This window comes from Microcaecilia unicolor, chromosome 14, assembly GCF_901765095.1.
Source record: "Microcaecilia unicolor chromosome 14, aMicUni1.1, whole genome shotgun sequence".
Lineage (NCBI taxonomy): Eukaryota > Metazoa > Chordata > Amphibia > Gymnophiona > Siphonopidae > Microcaecilia > Microcaecilia unicolor.
Genome location: NC_044044.1, coordinates 51,941,554 through 51,968,560, shown reverse-complemented (window position 1 = coordinate 51,968,560; position 27,007 = coordinate 51,941,554). Strand labels below are relative to the sequence as shown.

General features: G+C 48.6%; 1 protein-coding gene across 1 annotated transcript in view; it reads right to left on the bottom strand.

Annotated features, from left to right (window-relative positions):
- TOMM40L (translocase of outer mitochondrial membrane 40 like) overlaps positions 1 to 19,137 on the bottom strand; it is a 40,402-nt gene extending 21,265 nt beyond the window's left edge. Inside the window, exons 1-3 of the mRNA XM_030187856.1 lie at positions 18,683 to 19,137; positions 5,401 to 5,468; positions 1,777 to 1,869 (exon numbers count right to left, since the gene is read on the bottom strand). Coding sequence (XP_030043716.1) covers positions 1,777 to 1,869; positions 5,401 to 5,468; positions 18,683 to 18,809 — 288 coding nt within the window. The 5' untranslated portion in view covers positions 18,810 to 19,137. The remainder of the gene's footprint in view (positions 1 to 1,776; positions 1,870 to 5,400; positions 5,469 to 18,682) is intronic.
- Positions 19,138 to 27,007: the final 7,870 nt, after the last annotated feature.

The window sequence follows — 27,007 nt, the reverse complement described above, 5'->3', positions numbered from 1 at the left end:
GACAGCCAAAGCCATCATCTTGGCCGAAGAACGGACCAGGTCATAAAGGGCGTCCGCCAAATAAGCTAACCCAACTTCCATATGAAGAAAGGCCGGAGCCCCAGCACTCTCTTGATCTTGAATAGACTCCTGACCAGAATGGAGCCAACTGAGACAAGCTCTAACCGCATAAGCACTACATATGGAAGCTTGTAGCATCAAAGAAGACACCTCAAAGGACCGTTTCAACGACGCTTCCAGATGTCTGTCTTGCATGTCCTTAAGAACTACTCCACCCTCAACTGGCAGAGTAGTCTTTTTAGGGACAGCCATCATCAGGGCACCCACCTTCGGCAGGGCAAACTGTTTCAATCGCTCTGATGTGACCGGATAAAGCCGAGACATGGCTTTAGAAACTCAGTACACTATCCGGATCCACCCACTGAGCCGAAATCAACTCATCAATGGCTTCATGTACTGGAAAAGCCCTAGCCGGACGTCTAGTGCTGGCCATCTTAGGATTCACAGACTGCGCAACTGCCACGTCTGGATCCTCAATATTCAAAGCTTCCAAAGCTTGAGTAATTAAGGCTAATTCCTCCTTCTGGAAAAGGCGTACCGAAGAGGAATTATCCGCCTGATCCTGAGCAAGGTCAATCTCCTCCAAATCCTCCCCCAACCGTCTGTCTCCAGGACCCTTCAAAGGGGGCCACTACCGATGGAGCCGCTGACCCTAAAGGCAAGGATCCCTCCTGAGACCCAAGAGAGGTCCTTCTCCTCTTAAACGCAGCCCCTTCATTCTCCAGAGGTCCTACCATTTTGTTTTGAGACCCAATAAGAGACAAGGGATCCGCAGAAATCCCTGTGAACGAGAGGGGGAGAGCTCTCTTTAAAACAAATGCCTGATGCATTAAAAGCACGAATTCCGTAGAATAAAAAATCCCCCTGGAGCAATGGGGACCGCAGAACCGGCAGCTGCCCGCATTAAAGACCCCCCCTCCCCCCCGCAACAGCCCCACTGGTAGGAGAAGGTGGGAGAGAAGCTTATTGAAGATGGTTCTGGGGAAATGGGACTCTGTGCCTAAAGGAAAAAAGGAAAGCTACACAGAAGACAAGCCACGTACGGTGCATTTACATTAAAAAAACAAAAAAACAAAACACAGAGTGCTGACTTAGCTGGTTAGGCAGTGAACAGAACATAGACCACATTCATCCCTGTTATCTATGCACACAGACAACCACATGATAGTTTGCTAACACTGAAATTTCAGGGATAGCCAACAAGTTTCCCCCTCAGATCAGCATGAGTGGCTTTTCACCCTGATCGATCTAGCCAGCTAGAAAGGTCTGAAAATTGCTCCCCTGGGGGCCGCTCATATCTGCTTCTGAAGTGAAGATAAGATCTTTGATTAGCTATCGTGTTTTTAGGAGAGATATAAAGACTACCTGGTTCTGTGAATATGTTTTATCTCAGAAACTGTAATCTATTACTTACTCTTTCAGTTATTAATACTGTCATTTTTGGATAAATTTTAATGTCTAAATAACTGTTCTAGCTCTTGATCTGTAATCCACCTTGAAACGTTATGGTATAGGCCGAATATAAGAGATAAACATGTAAATGTATTCATATTACTACTGTCTTTGCAGGATACATAGAAAGTAAATGTATTAAAAATATAATTATTTGCAACTATCAACACTTCTAGGTGAGGTCCTTTTCACAGGCCTCTCATTTCATTGCATTGGACAGACCAACAGAGTTGCCATCTATCTTTTGGTGGGATGCTGACATACCTCCATAGGGCTCAGCTGCTTAGATCCCACATACGAGGTGTTGAAGTGGTAGCTGGACAGGCCAAGCGTGCTCATGTGAATAGTATGGCCAACCTGGAAGGAATGAAACAGAGCTATAAGCCAAAGGCTCGTTCTCTTGGCCCACTGCTAATGAGATATGTGAGCTGTGAAAGATAGATATCTGCCATCATTTACTGTGCTCAGGACAGACAAAGACCTACTTGGTCCATTCAGTTTGCTCAACAAGGTGGCCAGTCACATCCGCCACTCTGTGCAAGCCACAGCCACCCATGCTTACACACTGGTTGGTAAGTTCCCACCGTGCCAACCACATACTGACAACCAAACATGATAGAGTACTGGTGTGATACCCTGACCTTTCTATTCCACAGAGAGGGTCTCAAAAAACCAGAAAGGCAATCGATCCGCAAACTCCAAGATGGAAAATGATAAAAGCAGATCAGCAATAGATATCAACTTTTATTCGTACAAATAATAATCTTTTGTATCGCCCGACACTGGCCGTGTATCGCCCAGAAGGGCTGCATCAGGGGCTATACTGTGGACCAGCAAACACACTAATCGCTGGATTGTGGGGAGTGCTTGTATATGCTGTTCTACTAGTAACAAGGATTGCACTTCTCATAAAGTGTTTTGGCTGGTTTTTTTCAACGCTGAAGTTGGAATCTGCTTATTCACATTTTGTATACTTGTTTGCCAGTAAAGTCCACAGTATAGCAACTGAGGCAGCCCTTCCGGGCGAAACACGGCCAGTGTTGGGCGATACAAAATATTATTATTTGCACGAATAAAAGTTGATGTATATCTATTGCTGATCTGCCTTTATCATTTCCTTCTTTCTTTCTATTCCACATCTATCATGCAATTCTCTAAGATGTTTCTGCATACCAGCTCCCTGAAGAGAAACCGAATTGGAAAGAGTGAGGAGACAGTCACACAAAGTAAAGTGAGAGATTAGGCGTTACAGATCCTGATAAGAGCCAGACAACAAAGTGTAATAAAGAGAAAAGGGAAAAAAACGTAGTTTTGTGGGGTTTTTGTTGTTGTTTTTTTTTTTACAAAGTGAAATCACTAGAGAGGCACTTCAAGCAGAAGGGCTGGAAAATTGAAGCCCTTGATTTATTTTTCAGAAACAATGTGTTTATCTGTAATTAAACTCTGGTTCTTAGTTATAAAGTTTTGTTATAAATACTGTGAATATGCTTTGAGCATCTTCCACAGAAAAACAGACTATAAACAGAAATGAACCAGTCTGGTGGTTCAATGGCAGTTGTCTGCACTGCCATGTGGAGAACCCAAGTGGTTTTTTTTGCATTATTTCAGCAGTGCACCCACTCATAGCCTGTAGGGCCTAAACGCAGAAATAAAGTCAGACCACCTTCATATCTACATGCATACAGATTAAAGACTATTCAGGCACTGCTTCTTCTTTTTAGGGCAGGGGTTTTCAACCCAGGGGTAGATGCATCAAGCAAACGTAAAAAAATCAGAAACGTAAAAACCTTTACCGAATCTCAAATAACGAAGCATGCTCCAAAAACACAGCCCCAAAAAGTTTGGTGCGGTATTGGAAAGAACGATGCACTAATCCCCGTCGGTAATCGGCTCGTAAAGCATGTGCAAAGCATGCTTTTTCTTCCTGTGTCCGCCCTCCTCTGACGTCAGTTATCTACGTAGATAGCTGACGTCAGAGGAGGGCGGACACTGGAAGAAAAAGGAGACATCGGAGGAGACATAAGAGCTAAAGAATAGCTGATCCATCCTGTGCAGCGCCTTCAAACATAGGTGAGAGGCGCTGCACCGGCCATTATGGTGGAGGGGGGGTCCGGTGGGGGGGGGGAGCGGCACGGAGGTGGAGGAGGGCAGGAGGCGGAGCATTGCCGACTAAAGAAGAGAGACACAGGAAGGGAGGGGGAGCCCAGCAACTGCAAAGGTTTCATTTTTAAAAGCTTTTATTTCACAAACGGAGCAGCGGGGAGCAGCGGGGACTTCGGGGGGGGGGGGGGGGGCACAGGGAAGCAGGGAACCACTTTTCTTTTAAAACATGCCAGCAATTTGGTTTTTCATCGTGCAGGGGGCAGTGGGGAGATGACAGCTCAGGCTTTAACGACAGGTCTGAGCTGACGTTAAATTTCTGGTGGTAAGTGAATCGTTGCTATCGTCGGTATGGTTAGTGCATTCCGAATTGTCTACATTTCAATGGTAGTTTCTCATTTGCATTCCAGTTTCGTTAGCTGCTACTGCCGTCGAAAAATAGGCTTTAGTGCATGGAAAGGATAGGAAATTCTTCCTTAAGGGCTCATTTAACGATGAAAAACGTTTAGTGCATCTGGGCCCCAGTCCTCAGGACACACTTACCAGTCAGGTTTTCAGGGTATCCACAATGAATATGCATGACAGATTTGCATAACAAGGAGGCAGTGCATGCAAATCTCTCTCATGTCTATTCATTGAAGAGATATTAAAAACCCGATTGGCTGAGTGGGTCCCAAGAGCTGAATTGAAAACCCCTGCCCTAAAGCAAGTAAGGGCACATTCCTCTTTGGACTGGATGTTTGAGACCTTAGAAAAAAATCAGGTTAAGTCCACTTTGTTACCATGGGAGATACTTGCGAGGTATACGTTTCAACAAAAAGAACAAAGAATGCCTGAATACATTTTAACATGAATGTGGTCTGATTTTATTTCTCTGTCTTTAGGCCATCTACTATAATAAAAAGCAACCTCAACGTTCTGAGGACACTGACGTCACTGAAGTCAGTCAGTCTCCCAGAACGGTTCGTGGATTCATGGTGGTGAAGCCACCCCACAGACCCGTGCCCCGCCCTCGCGTCAAACGTCATGACGTCGAGGGCAGGAAAAAAATAATCAACTAAACAAACGGTTGACTCCCCCCCCCCCCCCCAAAGCTGCAGCTGAACACAAGGACCTCCAGCACCCCCCCCCCCCCCGCAACAACCCCCTCCTGAGACACCCACCTTCGCGTTGCTTTCCCGGCGGGGGACCCGAAACCCCGCCAGCACAAGCCCTGTCTGCTCACTACGGCGTCATCTTCGGCGTTCCTAGCCTGTGGAGGCAGGGCTTCTGTGCGTCTGACGTCCTGCACGTGCATGACGTCAGACGCACAGAACTCCGCCCTGCACAGCTACCAACGCCGACGATGACGCCGTAGTCAGCACACAGGACTTGTGGTGGCGGGGTTCCGGCTCCCCCGCCGCCAAACCAACGCGAAGGTGGGTCAGATGGCTGCGGCCGGATGCATCGCCATGGGTGGGATGGTGCCGGGAGGGGGGGCATCGCACCTCACGGGCAACTGCTAAATGAGGAAAACCTTGCTAGCGCCCGTTTCATTTGTGTCAGAAACAGGCCTTTTTTACTAGTAGAGGCTATAAGTCTGTGCACAGCTGAAATCATTTTAAAAAGCGGACATGGCCTGTTTGTGTGCCTTCAAAATCTGGAATCCTAGGCAGTTGCCTTTGAACCCATGCCTAAATGGAGGCCTGCTGCTGCAACGTAGTTCCCCGGAAAAAACACCTTGAAGCTAACCCCTCCTCCCCTTCCAGATTATTTCTGACCTGTTCCTGAAAAACATCAAAGCGTCACCTGGAAATGGCTGCTCAGTGCTTTGTTGATGATTAATTTCACACCTTCCATTTGCTGTGGGAACACTTCTGAAAGGAAACAGATGGAAAGAAGTTAGGGAACGTGTTTGTATCTGATCCATTCTTTATTATGATCTCTTCTCATGCCCATATAATCCTGCAAAAAGAAACAAAGCTTGCATTTGATTGTACTCTATGCAGGACTGTTAAAGGTATAGCATAGGGATTATCTGCACTGTCCTCCCAGGTCCAGTTGCTGCAACTCATAGGCACAGAGCCCAAATACAGACCTGCATGGTCCATCCAGTCTGCACAACAAGGTGGTCAGAGTTGTACCTGCCACACTATACTACTACTACTTATTTCTATAGCGCTACTAGATGTACACAGCGCTGTACACTGGACATAAAGAGAGTCCCTGCTCGAAAGAGCTTACAATCTAACTAGGACAGACAAACAGGACAAATAAGGGAATTACAAAGGTGGGAATGATAAAAAAGGGTGCTGAACAAGTGAGTAAGGGTTAGGAGTTAAAAGCAGCATCAAAAACATGGGCTTTTAGCATAGATTTGAAGACAGCCAGAGATGGAGCTTGACGTACAGGCTCAGGAAGTCTATTCCAGGCATACGGTGCAGCAAGACGAAGACTGGCGTTAGCAGTGGAGAAGGGTGCAGATAAGAGACATTTACCCAGTGAACGGAGTTCCCGGGGAGGAGTGAAGGGAGAGATGAGAGTGGTGAGGTACTGAGGAGCTGCAGAGTGAATGCACTTGTAAGTCAATAAGAGGAGTTTGAACTATATGCGGAAACAGATAGGGAGCCAATGAAGTGACTTGAGGAGAGGGCTAATATGAGTATAGCTACACTGGCGGAATATAAGTCATGCAGCAGAATTTTGAACAGATTGAAGGGGAGAGAAGCAAGTTGAAATAGTCTAAGCGAGAGGTGATAAGAGTGTGGATAAGGGTTCTGGTAGTGTGCTCAGAAAGGAAAGAACGAATTTTGGTGATATTATAGAGAAACGACAGGTTTTAGCAGTCTGTTGAATATGTGCAGAGGAGAGAGAGGAGTCGAAGATGACCCCAAGGTTATCAGCTGATGAGACAAGGAGGATGAGAGTGTTATCCACAGAGATAGAGAATGGGGGACGAGGAGAGGTTCGTTTAGGGGAAAGATAAGAAGCGCAGTCTTGATCAAGTTTAGTTTCACATGGCAGTGAGACATCCAGGCAGCAATGTCAGACAGGCAGGCTAATACTTTGACCTAGATTCCTGCTGAAATTTCTGGTGTGGAAAGGTAGATCTGGGAGTCATCAGCGTAAAGGTGATACTGAAAACCATGGGATGAGATCAGAGTACCAAGGGAAGAAGTATACATTGAGAAAAGAAGAGGTCCCAGGACAGATCCCCGAGGTACACCAACTGATAGTGGGATAGAAATGGAGGAGGATCCACCAGAATATACACTAAAAGTATGAAGGGAGAGATAAGAAGAAAACCAGGAAAGAACAGAGCCCTGAAATCCAAGTGAGGACAGCATATCAAGGAGTGATCAACAGTGTCAAAAGCAGCAGATAGATCGAGAAGGATGAGAATAGAATAGAGATCTTTGGATATGACCAGGAACAGGCCTTTGGAGACTTTAGCAAGCACTTTTGCAGAAATGGGTCTCTACAGGACAGCGCCTGGAGCTCTGACACCCGTCTCGCCGAGGTAATGGCCACCAGAAAAACGGCCTTCAGTGTCAAGTCTTTCTCCAATGCTCGCCGAAGCGGCTCAAAAGGAGATGCCTGCAGGGTTTTCAAAACTAGCCCCAGGTTCCAAGCTGGACAGGGTGCTCGCACTGGAGGTCGGAGCCGAAGCACCCCTCTAAGAAACCGTGCCACATCTGGGTGAGCAGCCAAAGACACGCCTTCCACCTTACCACGAAGGGAGGCCAATGCTGCCACCTGCACCCGCAGGGAATTATAGGCCAAGCCTTTTTGTACACCTTCCTGCAGAAAGTCCAGAATCGGCGCGACAGGAGCCCGCATTGGAACAATGGCTCTGGAAGCACACCAAGACTCAAACAGGCACCAAATCCTGGCATAAGCCACGGAAGTGGACCGCTTGCGGGCTTGCAGGAGAGTGGAAATAACTTTATTGGAATAACCTTTATCCCTCAATTGCGCCCTCTCAATAGCCATGCCGTAAGACCAAAGCGGCCGGCGTCCTCCATGGCTACCGGTCCCTGAGTCAACAGGTTCGGTACCAGAGGTAACGGCAGAGGAGCCTCCAGGAGCATCTGTCGGAGGTCTGCATACCAAGGTCTCCTTGGCCAATCCGGGGCGATGAGGCCCACTTCTCCTGGGTGCAGTCGAATCCGCAAGAGCAGGCGCCCTATCAAGGGCCATGGGGGAAACACATAAAGTAGACCCGGAGGCCAGGGTTGAGCCAAGGCATCCAACCCCGCCGAGTGAGGATCTCTCTGTCTGCTGAAGAAGCACGGGACTTTGGTATTGGCACTTGTCGCCATTAGATCCATCACGGGCTTGCCCCATTTGGCACAGATCTGCAGGAATACTTCGTCTGCCAGATTCCATTCTGCTGGATCGATCTGATGCCTGCTCAGATAATCGGCCTGCACATTGCTCTGACCTGCAATATGAGCTGCCGACAGACACTGAAGATGCAGCTCGGCCCAGTGGCAAATCAGTTCGGCCTGCGCGGCTAGTGCTCTGCACCTTGTTCCGCCTTGTCGATTTATATAGGCCACTGTTGTCGTGTTGTCCGACATCACTCTGACAGCCAATCCTTCCAGGGTCACTTGAAAGGCCAGAAGCGCCTGAAACATCGCTTTCAACTCTAGGCGGTTGATGGACCACTCCGACTCCTCGGGTGTCCATAGACCCTGGGCATGCTTCCCCTTGCAGTGTGCGCCCCAGCCCTTCAGGCTGGCATCTGTTACCACTAGGCACCAAACGGGGAGCGTCAGCGGCATTCCTCGCCGCAGCATGCTGTCCGAGAGCCACCACTCCATGCTGAGTCGGGCCGCAGGGAGCCAAGTAAGTCTGCATTGGTAATCCTGAGAAATAGGAGACCATCTCCGGAGTAGGGAATACTGTAGAGGTCTCAGGTGCGCTCTCGCCCAGGGTACCACTTCCATCGTGGCTGTCATCGATCCCAGCAGCTGGACAATGTCCCAAGCTCGCGGGCGGGGCATCCTCAGGAGCAGACGGACCTGATTCTGAAGCTTGCACCGCCTTAGCTCGGGTAGGAACACATAGCCCGAGACTGTGTCGAACCTGGCCCCCAAAAACTCTAGAGATTGTGAAGGGGTCAGGTGACTTTTGGCCATATTGACGACCCAGCCTAGAGATTGCAGTACTGAGACCACTCTGGCTGTAGCTTGTAAGCTCTCTGTTGTAGAGTCTGCTCTGATGAGCCAGTCGTCTAGGTACGGGTGAACCCTGATACCTTCTCGCCTGAGAAAAGCAGCTACTACCACCATTACCTTCGAAAAGGTTCGGGGAGCTGTGGCGAGGCCAAAAGGCAAGGCCCTGAACTGGAAATGTTTTCCCAACACCGCAAACCTCAGAAACTTCTGGTGCGGGGGCCAAATCAGTATGTGCAAGTAAGCTTCTTTCAGGTCTAGAGACGTGAGAAACTCTCCTGGCTGAACCGCCGCAATGACGGAGCGCAGGGATTCCATGTGGAAATGCCGCACTCTCAGGGACTTGTTCACTTCTTTTAAGTCCAAAATAGGGCGAAAGGACCCACCTTTTCGCAGCACCACAAAGTAGATGGAGTATCGGCCGCAGCCTTGCTCGGCGGGAGGCACCGGGGTCACTGCCCCTAACTGAATCAGACCTTGTAAAGTCTCCTCCACCGCCGCCCGTTTGACGGCAGAACCGCATCGGGACTCCACAAACACGTCTCTTACTGGGGCGTTGAATTCTATTCTGTATCCATCTCTGATCAGGTCCAGAACCCACTGATCTGAGGAAATCTTGGCCCACTCCTCGACAAAGAGGGAAAGCCGTCCTCCGATGACAGGCATCGAGGAGAGGGCCGGCGCACCATCATTGAGAGGGTCACCCCTGAACTCCTGGTCTTGAGCCACCGGCTGCGGAACGCTTGTCCGAGCGAAAGGAGTTCCTCTGCTGACCACGGGCACGTGAAGTGAACCCAGCAGAACGCCCCGGGCGGTACCTTCTAGCTTCACGGAAGCGAGGTCTATACGAGGAGTGGACCGCCTGGCCCTTAGAGGAAGGCCTCTGCCTATCTTCGGGCAAGCGCTGGGGTTTTGGATCACCCAGGCCTTTCACCATTTTCTCCAACTCCTCACCAAATAGGAGAAATCCTTGAAAAGGCAACTTCACCAACCTTTGCTTAGAGGCCATGTCCGCTGCCCAGTGTCGTAGCCACAGACGACGGCGAGCCGCCACTGCTACTGCCATTTGTTTAGCCGAAGCTCTGACAAGGTCATAAAGGGCATCAGCCAGAAAGGACAAGGCCACCTCCATCCGCGGAGCCACATCCAAGAAGGGCTCCGCTCCATCTCCGGGCTGAGCCACTGCCTGTTGCAGCCAAGCTAGGCAGACTCTCACAGCATAACAGCTGCATGCAGACGCCCGAACAGTGAGACCTGCAATTTCAAAGGACTGTTTCAACGCTGTTTCCAGCCTACGGTCTTGAACATCCTTCAGGGCAACACCTCCTTCAACAGGGAGGGTAGTTCTCTTTGTCACCGCAGTGACTAGGGCATCCACTGTAGGCATTTGAAAACGAGCCATATGTCCCTCACGCAGAGGGTATAACTGCCCCATAGCCCGGGAAACTCTCAAAGGTCCCTCGGGGTCAGCCCACTGAGCCGAAACAAGCTCTAGGATGGAGTCATGCAAAGGGAAGGCCCGAGCAGCTTTCTTAGTACTAGTCATCCTGGGATTACCCGAGGAGGCCATGCCACTGTCAGGATCTTCAATCGAGAGGGCCTGCAGGGTATCTGAAATAAGCGCTGGCAGCTCATCACGGTGGAAAATCCTCACCACGGAGGGATCATCCAGATCCTGTGGTAAATCCGCACCTGACTCTGGTTCCTCAGACCAAGAACGTCTGTCAGAGTTCTCCGAATCCTCACACCCCGACCACAGGGGGGAAAAAGGTGCACCACAGTCTGAAGGGGAATTAACCCTTCTGCGCTTATCTTTAGGCCAAGCATCCGGGAAAAAAGCCTCACTGGGCAGTCCCAGGCCAGAATCCATCGGGGGGGGGGGGGGGCAATCAGAGGAGCCTCAGGCGACCCTTGAGGCAGGGCTCTTTTCATCATGTATGCTTTATGCAGCAAAAGCACAAAATCCGGGGAGAGAATCTCACCCTGGGCACCCAAATCCTGTCCGGTGCTAGCCACTCCTGAAATAACCTCATCTCGAGGTGCCCCACCCGGCTCAGGTCTCTCCGTGTCCACGGAGGCCGTGCCATGCGGTGTAAGCAAAATGGCGCCCGCTGCCAGCTCAGAGCGGGAAGAAACATCGCTCCCCATGCTCGGGCCGGCTCCTACGCCAATACAGCACGATTTACAGAGCCCTGCTGCTGATTTGCGCTTGCCACAAGTGGAACAGCGCTTTACATTGTCCGCAGCCATCGCCGAAAAATGGCGGTAAAATCCAAAATGGCGGTTTCGCGCCAAAATCGCCCCGATCGTGGGCCGACCCCGGAGGAGTTGGAAAACACTCTTACCTCAAAGGATCTAGTGTACAACTACGATCCTGCTGAAAATCAGGTCAAAAACCTCTGTTCCAGCGTCTCTGCGTTTAAAAACGCGACGCGACTTTTTTTTTTTTTTTTTTTAAGCTGTGAGGAAAGCAGAGGTATTGAAGACTCCGGAGGCTCAGATGAGTGGGAAAGGCAGGGAAAGGACGAACCTATATGCCTGCATCCACTGTTGGTGGGTAAGGACAGGGAAAGCAAGGCAATATGTCCACATCCACAGAGGTATGGGTAAGGCAGGGAAAGGGCTAACCTATGTGCCTTTAAAGTGAAGCTGCTATAGCCTCCAACACCCCGGTTAACAACTGGCAAGCCAGGAACCACCTCCCGGCAGATTTTTCTGGAGCTCGAACAAGCTGCAGCCACCGTGCTAAGGGAGATAGAGAATACTGAAGAGGCAGTGGAGCTAGCTGGCCAAGAGGGCACTGTGAAAGTTTGAGTGCTCTCTATCTCCCCTGCTGGTTGATGGACATAACCCATACGTAATGGCTTCATCTGCTTGATGACAAGGAATTAGGAGTTATGCGTGGATCTGCTCTACAACCTATTCTATGTGCCTAAATTTCATAGAGAGCAACTCAAAAGGGGGTGAGGCATGGGCAGGTTAGGGGTGTCCCAGAAACAAAACACTGAAATTGTGTGCCTAACTGCCATCAGCTGAACACAAGCATTTCTACCAGCCTTTGGTAGACATTAGTGCTCGCGCCAAGCTAGTATTCTGTAAAGGGCGCTCTGACCAGAGTGCGCTTTACAGAATACTATCTTAGCGTGAATCGTGGCGTGGATCATAATGGCGCCTAATTGAAGCTGGCCCTACAAGTCTATGTAAATGTGATCTATGAGGCATCACCGCTAGACAACAAAAAAAAAAAAAAGACATAACAGAAGCCATTCAAACAATAGCAGACAAAAGTGAGGTGCTGTTCAGTTTGGATAAAAATAAAACGTCCCAGGGAAAAACGTAGAAAAATAAGCCATAAGGACATCCATCTGGCAAGCATTCCTAGTAAACTGGTTGCACAGACATCCCAGCAGTGCAGTGGACTTCACATAAACGGACTTGGGTAAGAAAATCCCAGCTACACCCCTTCATATTGTATTGTGAGCCCTCCAGGAACAGATCATTTATTTATTTAGATTTTGCTCACACCTTTTTCAGTAAGGTGAGTTACATTCAGGTACACTGGCTATTTCTCTGTCCCAGGAGGGCTCACAATCTAAGTTTGTACCCGAGGCAATGGAGGGTTAAGTGACTTGCCCAAGATCACAAGGAGCAGCAGTGGGATTTGAACCGGCCACCTCTGGATTGCAAGACCAGTGTTCTAACCACTAGGCCACTCCTCATGCCAAGAGGGCTCACGTATTTGTTCTGAAATTAAAAAGTTAACCTGGGTTGAACCTGGGTTTCACTGTTCACTGAACTGACCACTAAGTTACTCCATCCACTTGCCTGTTGCTTTCTTAGGAGTGGCAGTATCTGGAGCCATCATACAGCCAGGTATATACTGTTGCTGTCTCATCTTTGAGGGTCAGTGATTACAATGGGATTGGGGAGGGGGGTCGTGCTTTAATCCCATCAGTGGTCAACTGATCATTTAAGGACACCTATTTGTGACTTATGACAGAGACAGGTCTAGAAATGCATGTACTACCTTTTTTGCCCTGGATGTTTTTTTTTTTGGGGGGGGTTTATGTATTTATTCCAGACTTTATTCCAGACTCATTTTCCCCCCCCAAACCCACCTCCCCGCTCCCCCCGTTTTCTATTTCTGTGGATGGCTCTCTCATTCTCCCTGTCTCCTCAGCTCGAAACCTTGGGGTCATCTTTGACTCTTCTCTCTCCTTTTCTGCTCATATCCAGCAGACTGCCAAGACCTGTCGTTTCTTTCTTTACAACATCCGTAAAATCCGCCCCTTTCTTTCCGAGCACTCTACCAAAACCCTCATCCACACTCTTGTCACCTCTCGTTTAGACTACTGCAATCTGCTTCTTGCTGGCCTCCCACTTAGTCACCTCTCCCCTCTCCAATCGGTTCAAAACTCTGCTGCCCGTCTCGTCTTCCGCCAGGGTCGCTTTACTCATACTACCCCTCTCCTCAAGAACCTTCAGTGGCTCCCTATCCGTTTTCACATCCTGTTCAAACTTCTTCTACTAACCTATAAATGTACTCACTCTGCTGCTCCCCAGTATCTCTCCACACTCGTCCTTCCCTACACCCCTTCCCGTGCACTCCGCTCCATGGATAAATCCTTCTTATCTGTTCCCTTCTCCACTACTGCCAACTCCAGACTTCGCGCCTTCTGTCTCGCTGCACCCTATGCCTGGAATAAACTTCCTGAGCCCCTACGTCTTGCCCCATCCTTGGCCACCTCTTTAACATTGCTTTTGACTCATAACCACTTGTAACCACTCGCCTCCACCTACCCTCCTCTCTTCCTTCCCGTTCACATTAATTGATTTGATTTGCTTACTTTATTTATTTTTTGTCTATTAGATTGTAAGCTCTTTGAGCAGGGACTGTCTTTCTTCTATGTTTGTGCAGCGCTGCGTACCCCTTGTAGCGCTATAGAAATGCTAAATAGTAGTAGTAGTAGTACTTTCTATACCGCTTTAACTGGAAAGCAGAGAAAAGCGGTTCACAATTCTAAAAACAAAAATTAGAAGAAACGGGGGGAAAAAAAAAAAAGAACTACAAGGTATGATAGGAAAGAACACATACAAATCATAATAAAAGCAGCAAGCATTCAGCACATGCTTCCAAGATAACTGAGTTCCAAGTTGGTCACTCCAGTACTCAGGAGTTTACAGTTGAGTATGCTTGTTCAAAGAGCCAGATTTTCAATAGGGATTTAAACATTTTCCAGACCCAACCTAAATGCCTAAACCTCGCAACACAACGAAATCAAAGCTCGTAATAGACTCTACACAACTCTACCTCTCTACGATTCCCCAATGTGTTTATAACTCATGAACTTTATTCGTCTACTACAACTCTCTGTATTTGTTTCACTACCGGAAACGGCGACTGCCTCTACGGTATTATGTAAGCCACATTGAGCCTGCAAATAGGTGGGAAAATGTGGGATACAAATGCAACAAATAAAATAAAAATAAATATGTGTCACGATCGTGCCCATGTTTCAGGCTCTAGGTTGGCTTGCCACCTGGTGGCCGGACCTGGTGGCTGCATTGGATTGTCTGTGTGCTGTTTCCCGTTCCAGACTTCAGCCCGGTCCAGTCCGGATCTTCCGGCCTGCCAGACTTGCTTGTCTTGTTTGAGCCTGCACAGCACCCGTAGCTGCCTTGTGATTGCGGCATCTGAATCTCAGCTGCTGCTGGGCTTATTAGCCATTTGGAAATTCTCTGCTTTGCCTTTGCATCACCTAAGGCCTTGGCTTGTTGGTGCTTGTTGCACTTCTGCCTAGTCCAGTTTATAGCCTGTATTCTTGCCTGATTCTAGTTAGTCTTGTGTAGCTTCTTGTACTGTATTGCTTGTTTCCCAGTCTCCTTTCTTGGTTGTATGTCTTTGTCTAGTTCTATGTTGTTTGTGTTTCTGGTTCAGTGGCTGCCTGGCAGCTTTCAGTTCTGTTTCTTATCTATCAGTGTTTGTTCTCTGTTTCAGTGGCTGCTTGCAGTTTTCAGTTCTGTCCCTTGTCTGTCCTAGTCTAGTATTCTGCCTAGCCTCCCTGTGTGTTCTAGTCCTTGTGTGTATCCTGCTGGTATCCAGTTCTGGCCCTGTCCGGTAAGTCCTGTGGGCCACCTGCACTCAGGGGCTCAACTCCTGAGGAATGGTGGTCAAGTGCAGGTGAAGTCTAGCTGGCCCTGTCAATGTTTTGCCTTACCCCTCTGTGGGGTGGTTTTGCCTGCCACTGCCGCTCCTCGGCAGTGGCCCAAGGGCTCACAACCCTAGTTCCTGCTTTTTGAAAACGTGACAATATGTATATTTTTGATCACGTTTCATGGCAGTCCTGTTAGGTTATAATTTGTTGTGTTTACTGTATTTGTTTATACTTGTACATTTTACTACTGTTATGCTGTTAACAAAATTGTAAGTCTGATATTACGCCCTGGGTGAATCTCTTCATAAAGGCGGTTAATAAATCTAAATAAAGTAAATAAATACTGGGGAAGGGTTAGAAGATAATATGTGCCTGTTTGCAGCTGATATGAAACTTTCACAGACGTGTGATGGTGTAAAAACACTTGAGGATAGATGAAAAATTATTTTTCTAAACTGAAAATATGCGCAATACATTTGGATGCTGAAATCCAAGGGCCAAATATCTTGGTGAATAAACACACAGGAAGAAAGAGACCCAAGGGTTATTACCTCTCATGATCTCAAGGAAGCCAATCAGGGTGAGAAAGCAGTTGGGAAATCTAATAATATACTTGGGTGCTTTAAAGGGAGCTATTAATGGTAACAAGAGGGAAGTTATGTTAGATCTGCAAACTTCTGATGAGAAGTGTTGCCATGTTTAAGCTTTTAAAGTTGGCAACATACCCCTGCTCAGTACCCTCTATAGTCAAAACCCTCAACTACCCTCCTTCCCCCTACCCTGTCTCATGGACTTTCATTTAGGGCCAATTGCAGACCTGATCATACATAGTAACATAGTAGATGACGGCAGAGAAAGACCTGTACGGTCCATCCAGTCTGCCCAACAAGATAAACTCATATGTGCTGCTTTATGTGTATACCTGACTTTGATTTGTATCTGCCATTATCTGCCATTTTCAGGGCACAGACCGTAGAAGTCTGCCCAGCACTAGCCACGCCTCCCAACCACTAGCCCCCCCTCCCACCACCGGCTCTGCCACCCAATCTCCGCTAAGCTTCTGTGGATCCATTGTTTCTGAACAGGATTCCTTTATGTTTATCCCACGCATTTTTTAATTCTGTTATCTTTTTCATCTCCACCACCTCCCGCGGGCGGGCACCCCAAGTATTCACCACTCTCTCCGTGAAAAAATACTTCCTGACATTTTTCTTGAGTCTGCCCCCCTTCAATCGCATTTCATGTCCTCTCGTTCTACCCCCTTCCCATCTCCGGAAAAGGTTCGTTTGCGGATTAATACCTTTCAAATATTTGAACGCCTGTATCATATCACCTCTGTTTCTCCTTTCCTCCAGGGTATACATGTTCAGGTCCGCAAGTCTCTCCTCATAGGTCTTGTAACGCAAATCCCATACCATTTTTGTTGCTTTCCTTTGCACCGCTTCAATCTTTTTTACATCCTTCATGGATGCAGAAACAGCCCATGTGAAGTATCTAGTGTGGAATCCAGCAGGGGTGAAGTCTGGGAGCAGTGTGTGCCCTTGGTAAGTCTCCTGACCATTATTCTCCTTGACAATGATCTACTCCTGCTGCCACAACTGTAACTGGGTTTAGAGAAAACATGCCAGGTTGGCCACCCTATGTGAGATTTCATCCTGAGACCTGTGTTCAGTTCTACAAACCATATCCACAAAAGCACCGAGAAAATCAAAGTAATTCAAACGACTACCACCAAAACGATGCACAGATTTTACTATGTCATACACAGAGACTGAAGGTGCAAAAAGATCAATATTCAATAGAATGGGCAGGGTATAATATGTCTTACACTTGATCTTTGCCAAACTGAGAAGCAATTTGAAATGTCTAATATACAGATATTTCCAGTTCTACATATATTCAGTGGCACTACATGTATGGGTAATACCATTGAATATGCAGGTGCTTCTGAGTGGCACACACTACTGTACATATGTAAGCTATACATGTAATGGCTGCATACCGCCATTTACACATCTGGATTATATCAATGTATAAAACCTGTGCCACTCCAGAATGCCCCAAACTTTACCTCCTTTTTGAGAATATAGTTCTGGTCAACCAACAGATACATGTAATAGCCCCAAATATCTATCAGACATTTAAATGGTACAAGAACAAAGCATTTTCCAGAAGACAAGGGGTCACCATATTAAGCGGCAAAGAGAGAAGGAATATGCAAAAATACTTTTACACCAAGAAGATAGTAGACAATGGGAACAGATTTCCACCTGAGGTTATCCGAAATCAAAATACTGGCAGAATCCATAGTTGAATGGGACAGAGATAAGGGGACCTTACCGGCAAAGACAGAGAGGAAAACCACAAATTAAATATTACCTCTGGCAGCACAGTAGGAAGACAGATGGGAAAGGTCAAATGATCCTGTCATGCCAACATCTTCTATGCTTCTACACAGTGGTGAATAAAGAGCACAAGCGCCTTTAAGCTAGAGGTCTGCCACACACAGAAACATGGAGAACAGTACGGGAGTACCATGTAGGCTATCTAGTCTACCTTAGGCAGACAGGAGAAAAACACATGAAGTAAGACTGTGACATCACCCAAATTAGCTTGAAGAGGATGCTAGTCCACCCCCAGTGTTACTGCACTGCATGAATGGAAATGTAGTGTTGGTTTCCTTAAAAAAAAAAAAACTAAGGCTAGAACTAAGCTATGAGTGGAGGAGTGGCCTAGTGGTTAGGGTGGTGGACTTTGGTCCTGGGGAACTGAGGAACTGAGTTTGATTCCCACTTCAGGCACAGGCAGCTCCTTGTGACTCTGGGCAAGTCACTTAACCCTCCATTGCCCCATGTAAGCCGCATTGAGCCTGCCATGAGTGGGAAAGCGCGGGGTACAAATGTAACAAAAATAAAATAGATACTATTGGAGATTCTACATGGAATGTTGCTACTATTGGAGATTCTACGTGGAATGTTGCTACTATTTAAAGATTCTACATGGAATGTTGCTATTCCACTAGCAACATTCCATGTAGAAGGCTGCGCAGGCTTCTGTTTCTGTGAGTCTGACGTCCTGCACGACTACCACCAAAACTACCACCAAAACTACCACCACGTGCAGGACGTCAGACTCACAGAAGAAGAAGCCTGTGCGGCCACAGATCTGCAAGGGCCAACTTCTACATGGAATGCTGCTATTCCACTAGCAACAATCCATGTAGACGGCAGCGCAGGCTTCTGTTTCTGTGAGTCTGACGTCCTAAGCCTGTGCGGCCACATCGGTGATCTGCAAGGGCCGACTTCTACATGGAATGTTGCTAGTGGAATAGCAACATTCCATGTAGAATCTCAAATAGCACCAACAGTGGAGGAGTGGCCTAGTGGTTAGGGTGGTGGACTTTGGTCCTGAGGAACTGAGTTGGATTCCCACTTCAGGCACAGGCAGCTCCTTGTGACTCCTTGTGACTCTGGGCAAGTCACTTAACCCTCCATTGCCCCGTGTAAGCCGCATTGAGCCTGCCATGAGTGGGAAAGCGCGGGGTACAAATGTAATAAAATAAATAAATCGGCCTTTTGGGGTTGACCTGTGTGCGGTGGCAACAATGCTAGGTAACCGTGAATGAAAGCTTTTGTAGCCGCAGTTGGCTACAAAACTCCCAAAAAGGAGTTTAACAGCCTTTGACAGTCACCACACACCTGGCCACAGTGCTCTAGGACCTAGCAGAGGGGTGAAATGAGGGGAAGCTGAACCCACCTTTGCATTTCTTGTGTAGCTCATCAAAACTGCCTGGATTTGGAAGCAACACCTCCCTCCTCACTGTCTTGCGAGCATCAGGTGGGGATGGTTCCTTGATGGGCACCAGTGCCAGAACATTCCCCATGGTCCACTTTTAAGGGGGGGGGGGATCACCCACCTACAGTGCCTGGTGGTTATTTCAAACCCACCTTTACCCAGCTGAATGGAGCAGAGCTAGCCCTTAACTGGCAGAGCTCCCCATCTCTCACCCCCATATCAGCACGGGACCACAAGCCACCTCCCTTCAATAAAAGCTTTTTTTTTTTTGTAATCAGGGCAGCTAAGCAAAAGGACAAAACGTTTTCCGCCCTTAGCGTTCTATTGACTTTATCCCTTCTTCCGGCCGCCTTCAGCCGTAGCCAAAAGTTCTCAGGACCAGGGCTCGGACCAATTCTTTGAGCACTATCCAGAGATTCCAGAGAACTCTCTCGCGCGTCGGTCTAACGTCATCAGACACGGTTCCCTGATGGCGCACAGAATGACGTAATCTTGACAGGGACGGTGAGCTCTCGCGCGCGTCGGTCAACGTCATCAGACACGGTTCCCTGATGGCGCACAGAAATGACGTAATCTTGACAGGGACGGTGAGCTCTCGCGCGCGTCGGTCAACGTCACGGTTCCCTGATGGCGCACAGAAATGACGTAACCTTCTTGACAGGGTGGAAGTGTTTCCGGACTGAGGAGGAGGAGGAGGGCTGAGCCGAGAACGGAAAAGGTTTTATTAGAAATATAAGGGACTGCCTATATGTGGTCCATCTGTAAAAAGTCAAAAGCTGTTCCAGTTGGTATGCAGGTGCCTTAAAAGGTGGAGGACACTTTTTTTTTTTTACTTATTTGACAGCTTTTTAGACTGTTACATTGTCAATGAAATGCTTGGATGTGTCATATATATATATATATATATATATATATATATATATATATATATATATATATATAGTAACATAGTAGATGACGGCAGAAAAAGACCTGCACGGTCCATCCAGTCTGCCCAACAAGATAACTCATATTTGCTGCTTTTTGTGTATACCCTACTTTGATTTGTACCTGTGCTCTTCAGGGCACAGACCGTATAAGTCTGCCCAGCACTATCCCCGCCTCCCAACCACCAGCCCCTCCTCCCAACCACCGGCTCTGGCACAGACCGTATAAGTCTGCCCAGCACTATCCTCACCTCCCCACCACCAGCCCTGTCTCCCAACCACCGGCTCTGGCACTAAGTCTGCCCAGCACTATCCCCGCCTCCCAACCACCCACCCCTCCTCCCAACCACCAGCTCCGGCACAGACCGCACAAGTCTGCCCAGCACCATCCCCACCTCCCAACCACCCGCCCTCCCAACCACCAGCTCCGGCACAGACCGCACAAGTCTGCCCAGCACCATCCCCACCTCCCAACCACCAGCCCCTCCTCCCAACCACCGGCTCTGGCACAGACCGTATAAGTCTGCCCAGCACTATCCTCACCTCCCAACCACCAGCCCTGCCTCCCAACCACCGGCTCTGGCACAGACCTACAAGTCTGTCCAGCACTATCCCCGCCTCCCAACCACCAGTCCCGCTGCCCACCACCGGCTCTGGCACAGACCGTATAAGTCTGCCCAGCCCTATCCCCGCCTCCCAACCACCAGCCCCGCCTCCCGATCTTGACTAAGCTCCTGAGGATCCATTCCTTCGGCACAGGATTCCTTTATGCTTATCCCAAGCATGTTTGAATTCCGTTACCATTTTCATTTCCACCACCTCCCGCGGGAGGGCATTCCACTACTCTCTCCGTGAAAAAATACTTCCTGACATTTTTCTTGAGTCTGCCCCCCTTCAATCTCATTTCATGTCCTCTCGTTCTACCACCTTCCCATCTCCAGAAAAGGTTCGTTTGCGGATTAATACCTTTCAAAATTTGAACGTCTGTATCATATCACCCCTGTTTCTCCTTTGCTCCAGAGTATACATGTTTAGTTCAGCAAGTCTCTCCTCATACGTCTTGTAACGCAAATCCCAAACCATTCTCGTAGCTTTTCTTTGCACCGCTTCAATTCTTTTTACATCCTTAACAAGATACGGCCTCCAAAACTGAACACAATACTCCAGGTGGGGCCTCACCAATGACTTATACAGGGGCATCAACACCCCCTTTCTTCTGCTGGTCACACCTCTCTTTATACAGCCTAACAACCTTCTAGCTATGGCCACCGCCTTGTCACACTGTTTTGTCGCCTTCAAATCCTCAGATACTATCACCCCAAGATCCCTCTCTCCGCCTGTACCTATCAGACTCTCCCCGCCTAACACATACGTCTCCCGTGGATTTCTACTTCCTAAGTGCATCACTTTGCATTTCTTCGCATTGAATTTTAATTGCCAAACCTTAGACCATTCTTCTAACTCCCGTAGGTCCTTTTTCATGTTTTCCACTCCCTCCGGGGTGTCCACTCTGTTACAGATCTTAGTATCATCCGCAAATAGGCAAACTTTACCTTCTAACCCTTCGGCAATGTCACTCACAAATATATTGAACAGAATCGGCCCCAGCACCGATCCTTGAGGCACTCCATATATATATATATATATATATATCTACTATAATAAAACGCACCCTCAATGTTCTGAGGACACTGACGTCACTAAAGTCACTCAGACTCCCAGAACGGTTCATGGATTCATGGTGGTGAAGCCACCCCACAGACCCATGCCCCGCCCTCGCGTCAAACGTCATGATGTCGAGGGCTGAAAAAAAAAATCTTACTAAACAAACGGATCGCACCCACGCACGGGGAGGAGGAGTAGGGAAACACGCGGAGCGTGTTTCCCTACTCTTCCCCCTGCCGACCCATCCGCGGAAAGGGAAACCACCTCCAAAGCTCCAGAGTCCACATGACTCCGGAGACCACTGTTCCGACATCCAACACACACCCCCCCGCCCGCGCACCAAACCTCAAAAACTAGAAGCCCCGCCCACATAATGGTAGATCCGACCTGACCCGACCCCCCCCCAAACTGCAGGTCAAAAGAAGGAGGTCCAACACCCCCCCCCCGCAACAACCCCCTCCTAAGCCACCCACCTTCGCGTTGCTTTGCCAGCGGGGGACCCGAAACCCCGCCAGCTCAAGTCCTGTCTGCTGACTACGGAGTCATCTTCGGCGTTGCTAGCCTGTGCAGGCAGGGCTTCTGTGCGTCTGACGTCCTGGTGGAAACAGCATCAATAAAGGCTGTATTTTGTGCTCATTTTTCTACACTGTTCTATACAGTAATATATGGCCAAATTTCATTGATGATATCCTGTGTACTGATGAGTTCATCTTAACTTGTAATCTGACGGCTTGGTGTTACAATGATTTGAAGTAAAATTAAACTCTCCTTTCATTGGGGCACATGGAATCACATCCTCACCTCATCTCTTTTGTACAAATGGATTATTCTGTTTAGAGCATGTTTCAGGGACAAATGGTTTTCATAAGTCAAAATAATCAAAATATTTTATTTCATGCAGATCTCTCATTTGTTTAAATATAACTAAATAATGCAGTCCATTGGTTGGCTTATATTTTGTCCTTGTGATGACTTACACTGTGCCAAAACTGGAAATACAATGAGACAGAATAATAGAATTCAGTAACATCCAAATTTTATTAATTAACATAATTAAGTTTGCGTTTGGGTAATAACTGAGAAAATGCTGTTGAAAAATGGCTTCCAGGCCACGTTTTCGCGAAGCTCGCAGGTATCGCCCGGGGCACTCTGCGGGGTTTGGTCAACGTACCCGTTTCCTGCAGAGGAACTCCTTTCGTTCGGACAAACGCGCTGAGGTGTCCGGGCAACGCCCAGGAGTTTAGGGGCGTCCTCCACAGTGATGGAGCTCCGGTCCACTCGTCGGTTCCCGCAGTAGGGGGTCGTCTCTCTCTCTTTCTCGAGGAGTGGACCAAGATTACTTCGGATCAGTGGGTCTTGGACCTGATCAGAGAAGGTTACCGAATAGAATTCGCTGCCCCGGTGGGAGACGTGTTTTTGGAGGCCTGATGCAGCACTGCCGTCAAGCGGGCGGCAGCATACGAGACCTTGCAGGTGTTGCTGAAGCTCGGAGTGGTGGATCCGGTTCTTCCCGCCGAACACGGCTGCAGTCGCTACTCCATCTATTTTGTGGTGCCTCAAAAAGGTTCAGACCTATCCTCAACTTGCACAGAATCAACGAGGCCTTAGGAGTGCGACACTTCCGCATGGAAACCCTGCGCTCCGTCATTACGGCGGTACAGCCAGGAGAGTTTCTCACATCTCTGCTAAAACCTGTCGTTTCTTTCTCTATAATATCACCAAATTCCTTGTCATCAACAGCAGATGAATCCAAGGAGGCGTATTTGCATATTCCCATCTGGCCGCCGCATCAGTGGTTTCTCCGGTTTCCGGTATTGAGCCAACATTTCCAGTTTCGCGCCTTGCCTTTCGGCCTGGCAACTGCCCCTCAGACTTTTTCCAAGGTGATGGTAGTGGTGGCTGCCTTTCTCAGGCGAGAGGGTATCAGAGTTCACCCTTATCTCGACGACTGGCTCATCAGAGCGGATTCAGCAGATGAAAGCCGACTTGCCACAGCCAGAGTTGTTTCAGTTCTTCAGACTCTGGGCTGGGTAGTCAATGTGCCCAAAAGTCACCTGACCCCCTCTCAGTCTCGCGAGTATTTGGGGATCCGGTTCGACATGGCTTCGGGGTTCATTTTTCTTCCCGACAACAGGCGCCTCAACCTTCAGAATCGGGTCCGCCTGCTCCTGCGGATGCCTCGCTCTCGAGCTTGGGACTTTGTTCAGCTCCTGGGATCAATGACAGACACCATAGAGGTGGTTTCCTGGGCGACAGCTCACATGAGACCGCTGCAGCTTGCTCTGCTGCAGCAATGGTCTCCGATTTCCTAGGAATACCAACGCAGACTAAAGTGGTTTCCTGCGGCCCAGCGCAATATGGATTGGTGGCTTTCCGACAGCATGCTGCGGTAGGGGATGCCACTGGCTCTTCCATTTTGGTGTCTGGTGATAACGGATGCCAGCCTTTCGGGCTGGGGAGTTCATTGCTGGGGACGCTATGCTCAGGGTCCATCAATCGCTTGGAACTGAGAGTGATATTCCAGGCTCTTCTGGCCTTCCACAGGACGCTGGAGGGTCTTCCTGTCCGAGTTCTGTCAGACAACACAACAGCAGTGGCCTACATCAGTCGTCAGGGCAGCACTCAGTGCAGGGCCCTGGCTGCAGAGGTGTCTCAGATCTGCGACTGGGCCGAGCGTCACCTACAGCTGCTGTCCGCGGCTCACATAGCCGATCAGAGCAACGTACAAGTCGATTTCCTCAGCAGACATCAAATCAACCCGGCAGAATGGGAACTGGCAGAAGAAGTTTTTCTTCAGCTTTGTGCCAAATGGGGGACTCCAGGCTTGGACCTCATGGCGTCAAGCGTAAACGCCAAAGTCCCTCACTTCTTCAGCAGAAGGAGAGATCCTCGCTCGGTGGGGTTGGATGCTCTGGCTCAACCTTGAGAAGGGCACAGCGAAGGCGACAAAATAGATGATGCCAATCAAACTTCTACTGGACTCAAGAAAAGTTCACAGCAAGAGTTTATTATTTTAAAAAATGTGTTTCGGCCACTCTGGCCTGCCTCAGGAGTCCCTGTATGGCACAGTGCTGTTGATTCTTTGGGAAAAGTCTTCTCCAAATGTTGGGGTTTGCTAACAAGACCTGGAAAGTGTTGAACCAAAGAACCCTTTCAGCTCCTTTATACCGATGCGAACGGCACTGCTCGAAAACCACTGGCTCAACCTTGGCCCTCGGGCCTCCTGTATGTGTTCCCTCCTTGGCCCTTGATAGGGCGAGTACTACTTTGGATTTGCCTGCACCGAGGATTGGTGATTTTCTTCGCCCCAGATTGGCCAAGGCGTCCGTGGTACGCGGATCTCCGGCGGATGCTGGTGGACACGCCTCTTCCTTTGCCTCGGGTTCCGAACTTGTTAGTTCAGGATCCGGTGACTTTGGAAGATCCTTGCCGCTTTGGTCTTACGGGCCTGGCTCTTGAGAGGGCGCAATTGAGGGACAAGAGCTATTCTAATAAGGTTATTGCCACGCCCTTTCAGGCTCACACGCTGTCTACCTCTGCGACTTATGCTCGGATCTGGTGCGCTTTTGAGGCGTGGTGTACTCCAGTCTATCTTGCCGACTCTTTTGCTGGACTTTTTGCAGGACGGGCTACAAAAGGGCCTGGCCTTCAATTCCCCTCGAGTTCAAGTGGCAGCGTTGGCCTGCTTCCAGGGGAAAGTCTCCGGGTTGTCCCTCGCTGCGCATCCAGATATTGTCCGATTTCTCAGAGGAGCGCTTCGTCTCCGTCCTCCTTTGCGGTCGCCCTGTCTGGCTTGGAACCTGGGGCTTGTGTTGAAGGCGCTCCAGCGATCTCCGTTTGAGCCTCTTAAACAGGCTTCTGAGAAGGATGTGACTCTCAAGACAGTTTTTTTAGTGGCAATGACGTCGGCAAGAAGAGTGTCTGAGCTTCAGGCTCTTTTCTGTCAGGATCCTTTTCTACAGTTCTCGGAATCTGGGGTAACTGTTCGTACGGTGCCTTTCGTTCTGCCAAAGGTGGTTTCAGCTTTTCACCTGAACCAGCCCATTTTTCTTCCTTCCTTTTGTAAGGAGGAGTTTCCAGACTCCTTTGGGCAATTGCACCTTTTGGATATCCGCAGGGCTCTGTGGCAGTATCTGCAGATGTCAAATGAGTTTAGGAATTCTGATCATTTATTTGTTCTGTTGGCAGGTCCCTGATGGGGGTTCCCGGCGTCTAAGGCCACTATAGCCCGCTGGCTTAAGGAACTCATTTTTTCTGCTTATCTGCTTTCAGGGCGGTCTCCGCCTGAAGCATTTAAAGCGCACTCTACGAGGGCAATGTCCTGTTCGTGGGCTGAAACGGGTGTCTTTTCTCTTCAAGAGATCTGTCGTGCGGCTACCTGGGCTTCTCAGCTTTCTTTCGTGCGGCATTACAGGCTGGATGTGGCAGCGCGGCAGGATGCGCATTTTGGAGCGCAAGTGCTTGCTCGCGGAGTTGCCTGTTCCCACCCTACTTAGGGAGTGCTTTGGAACATCCCATCAGTTAATGGATTCATCTGCTGTTGATGACAAGGAAGGGAAAATTAGGTTCTTACCTTGTTAATTTTCTTTCCTTTAGTCACAGCAGATGAATCCATGATCCCTCCCTGTCTGACTTTAGTTTTTGTACAGATGTTGCATAAAGACATTGTGCCTCATCAGGCGTACTTGAAGACAAGCTATCAGAGTTACTACATGCTGTTTTTATTGCAGGGGGTTAATAATGTTCCTCCGTTGTTTGGTTATTGCTCCGGTTCAGGGGCGTTTGTTCTCTGTGAGGAAAGTTTATGTTATTTTGCCTTTCTTATTCACTCTGCTTTGGAAGTTTCATATACTATTACTGAAGGCAGAAGGGGCTGGGCATCCAGGAACACCATGTGCTTTCAGTGTTCTCTATCTCCACCTGCTGGTAGGCGGATACAACCCATCAGTTAATGGATTCATCTGCTGTGACTAAAGGAAAGAAAATTATCAAGGTAAGAACCTAATTTTCCATTCGCCCTTTCCTTTCTGAGCACACTACCAGAACCCTGATCCACACTCATCACCTCTCGCTTAGACTATTGCAAGTTGCTTCTCACAGCTCTCCCACTTAGCCATCTCTCTCCTCTTCAATCTGTTCAAAATTCTGCTGCACAACTAATATTCCCCCAATGTCGCTATGCTCATATTAGCCCTCTCTTCAAGTCACTTCACTGGCTCCCTATCCGTTTCCGCATACAGTTCAAGCTCCTCTTATTGACTTATAAGTGCATTCACTCTGCAGCTCCTCAGTACCTCTCCACTCTCATCTCTCCCTACACTCCTCCCCGGGAACTCCGTTCACTGGGTGAATCTCTCTTATCTTCACCCTTCTCCTCCACCGCTAACTCCTGTTTTAAATTGACCTCTTTTAGACCCCTTCTGGACTTTTCCAAATGGGGAGGGGAACATCTTAAGTTCATCCAAAAGGTTCTTTATAGTTTCCCTCCAATCCCAGGGTGGTTGGTTCTGGGGAGGCATCAGAAGGCGTAATTCAAAATTGATCCCCATGACCACTGCTTTCTGCCTTTCTGGGTCTAGGTGTATTCTGGGCCATTTATGTTCCCTCATATAGTCTATTAGAATCTATCAGTATTTTGTGCACAAAATGAGTGTCTGGTGTGTGTTGAGTTTAGTTAGTAAAATAAGTGACAGGT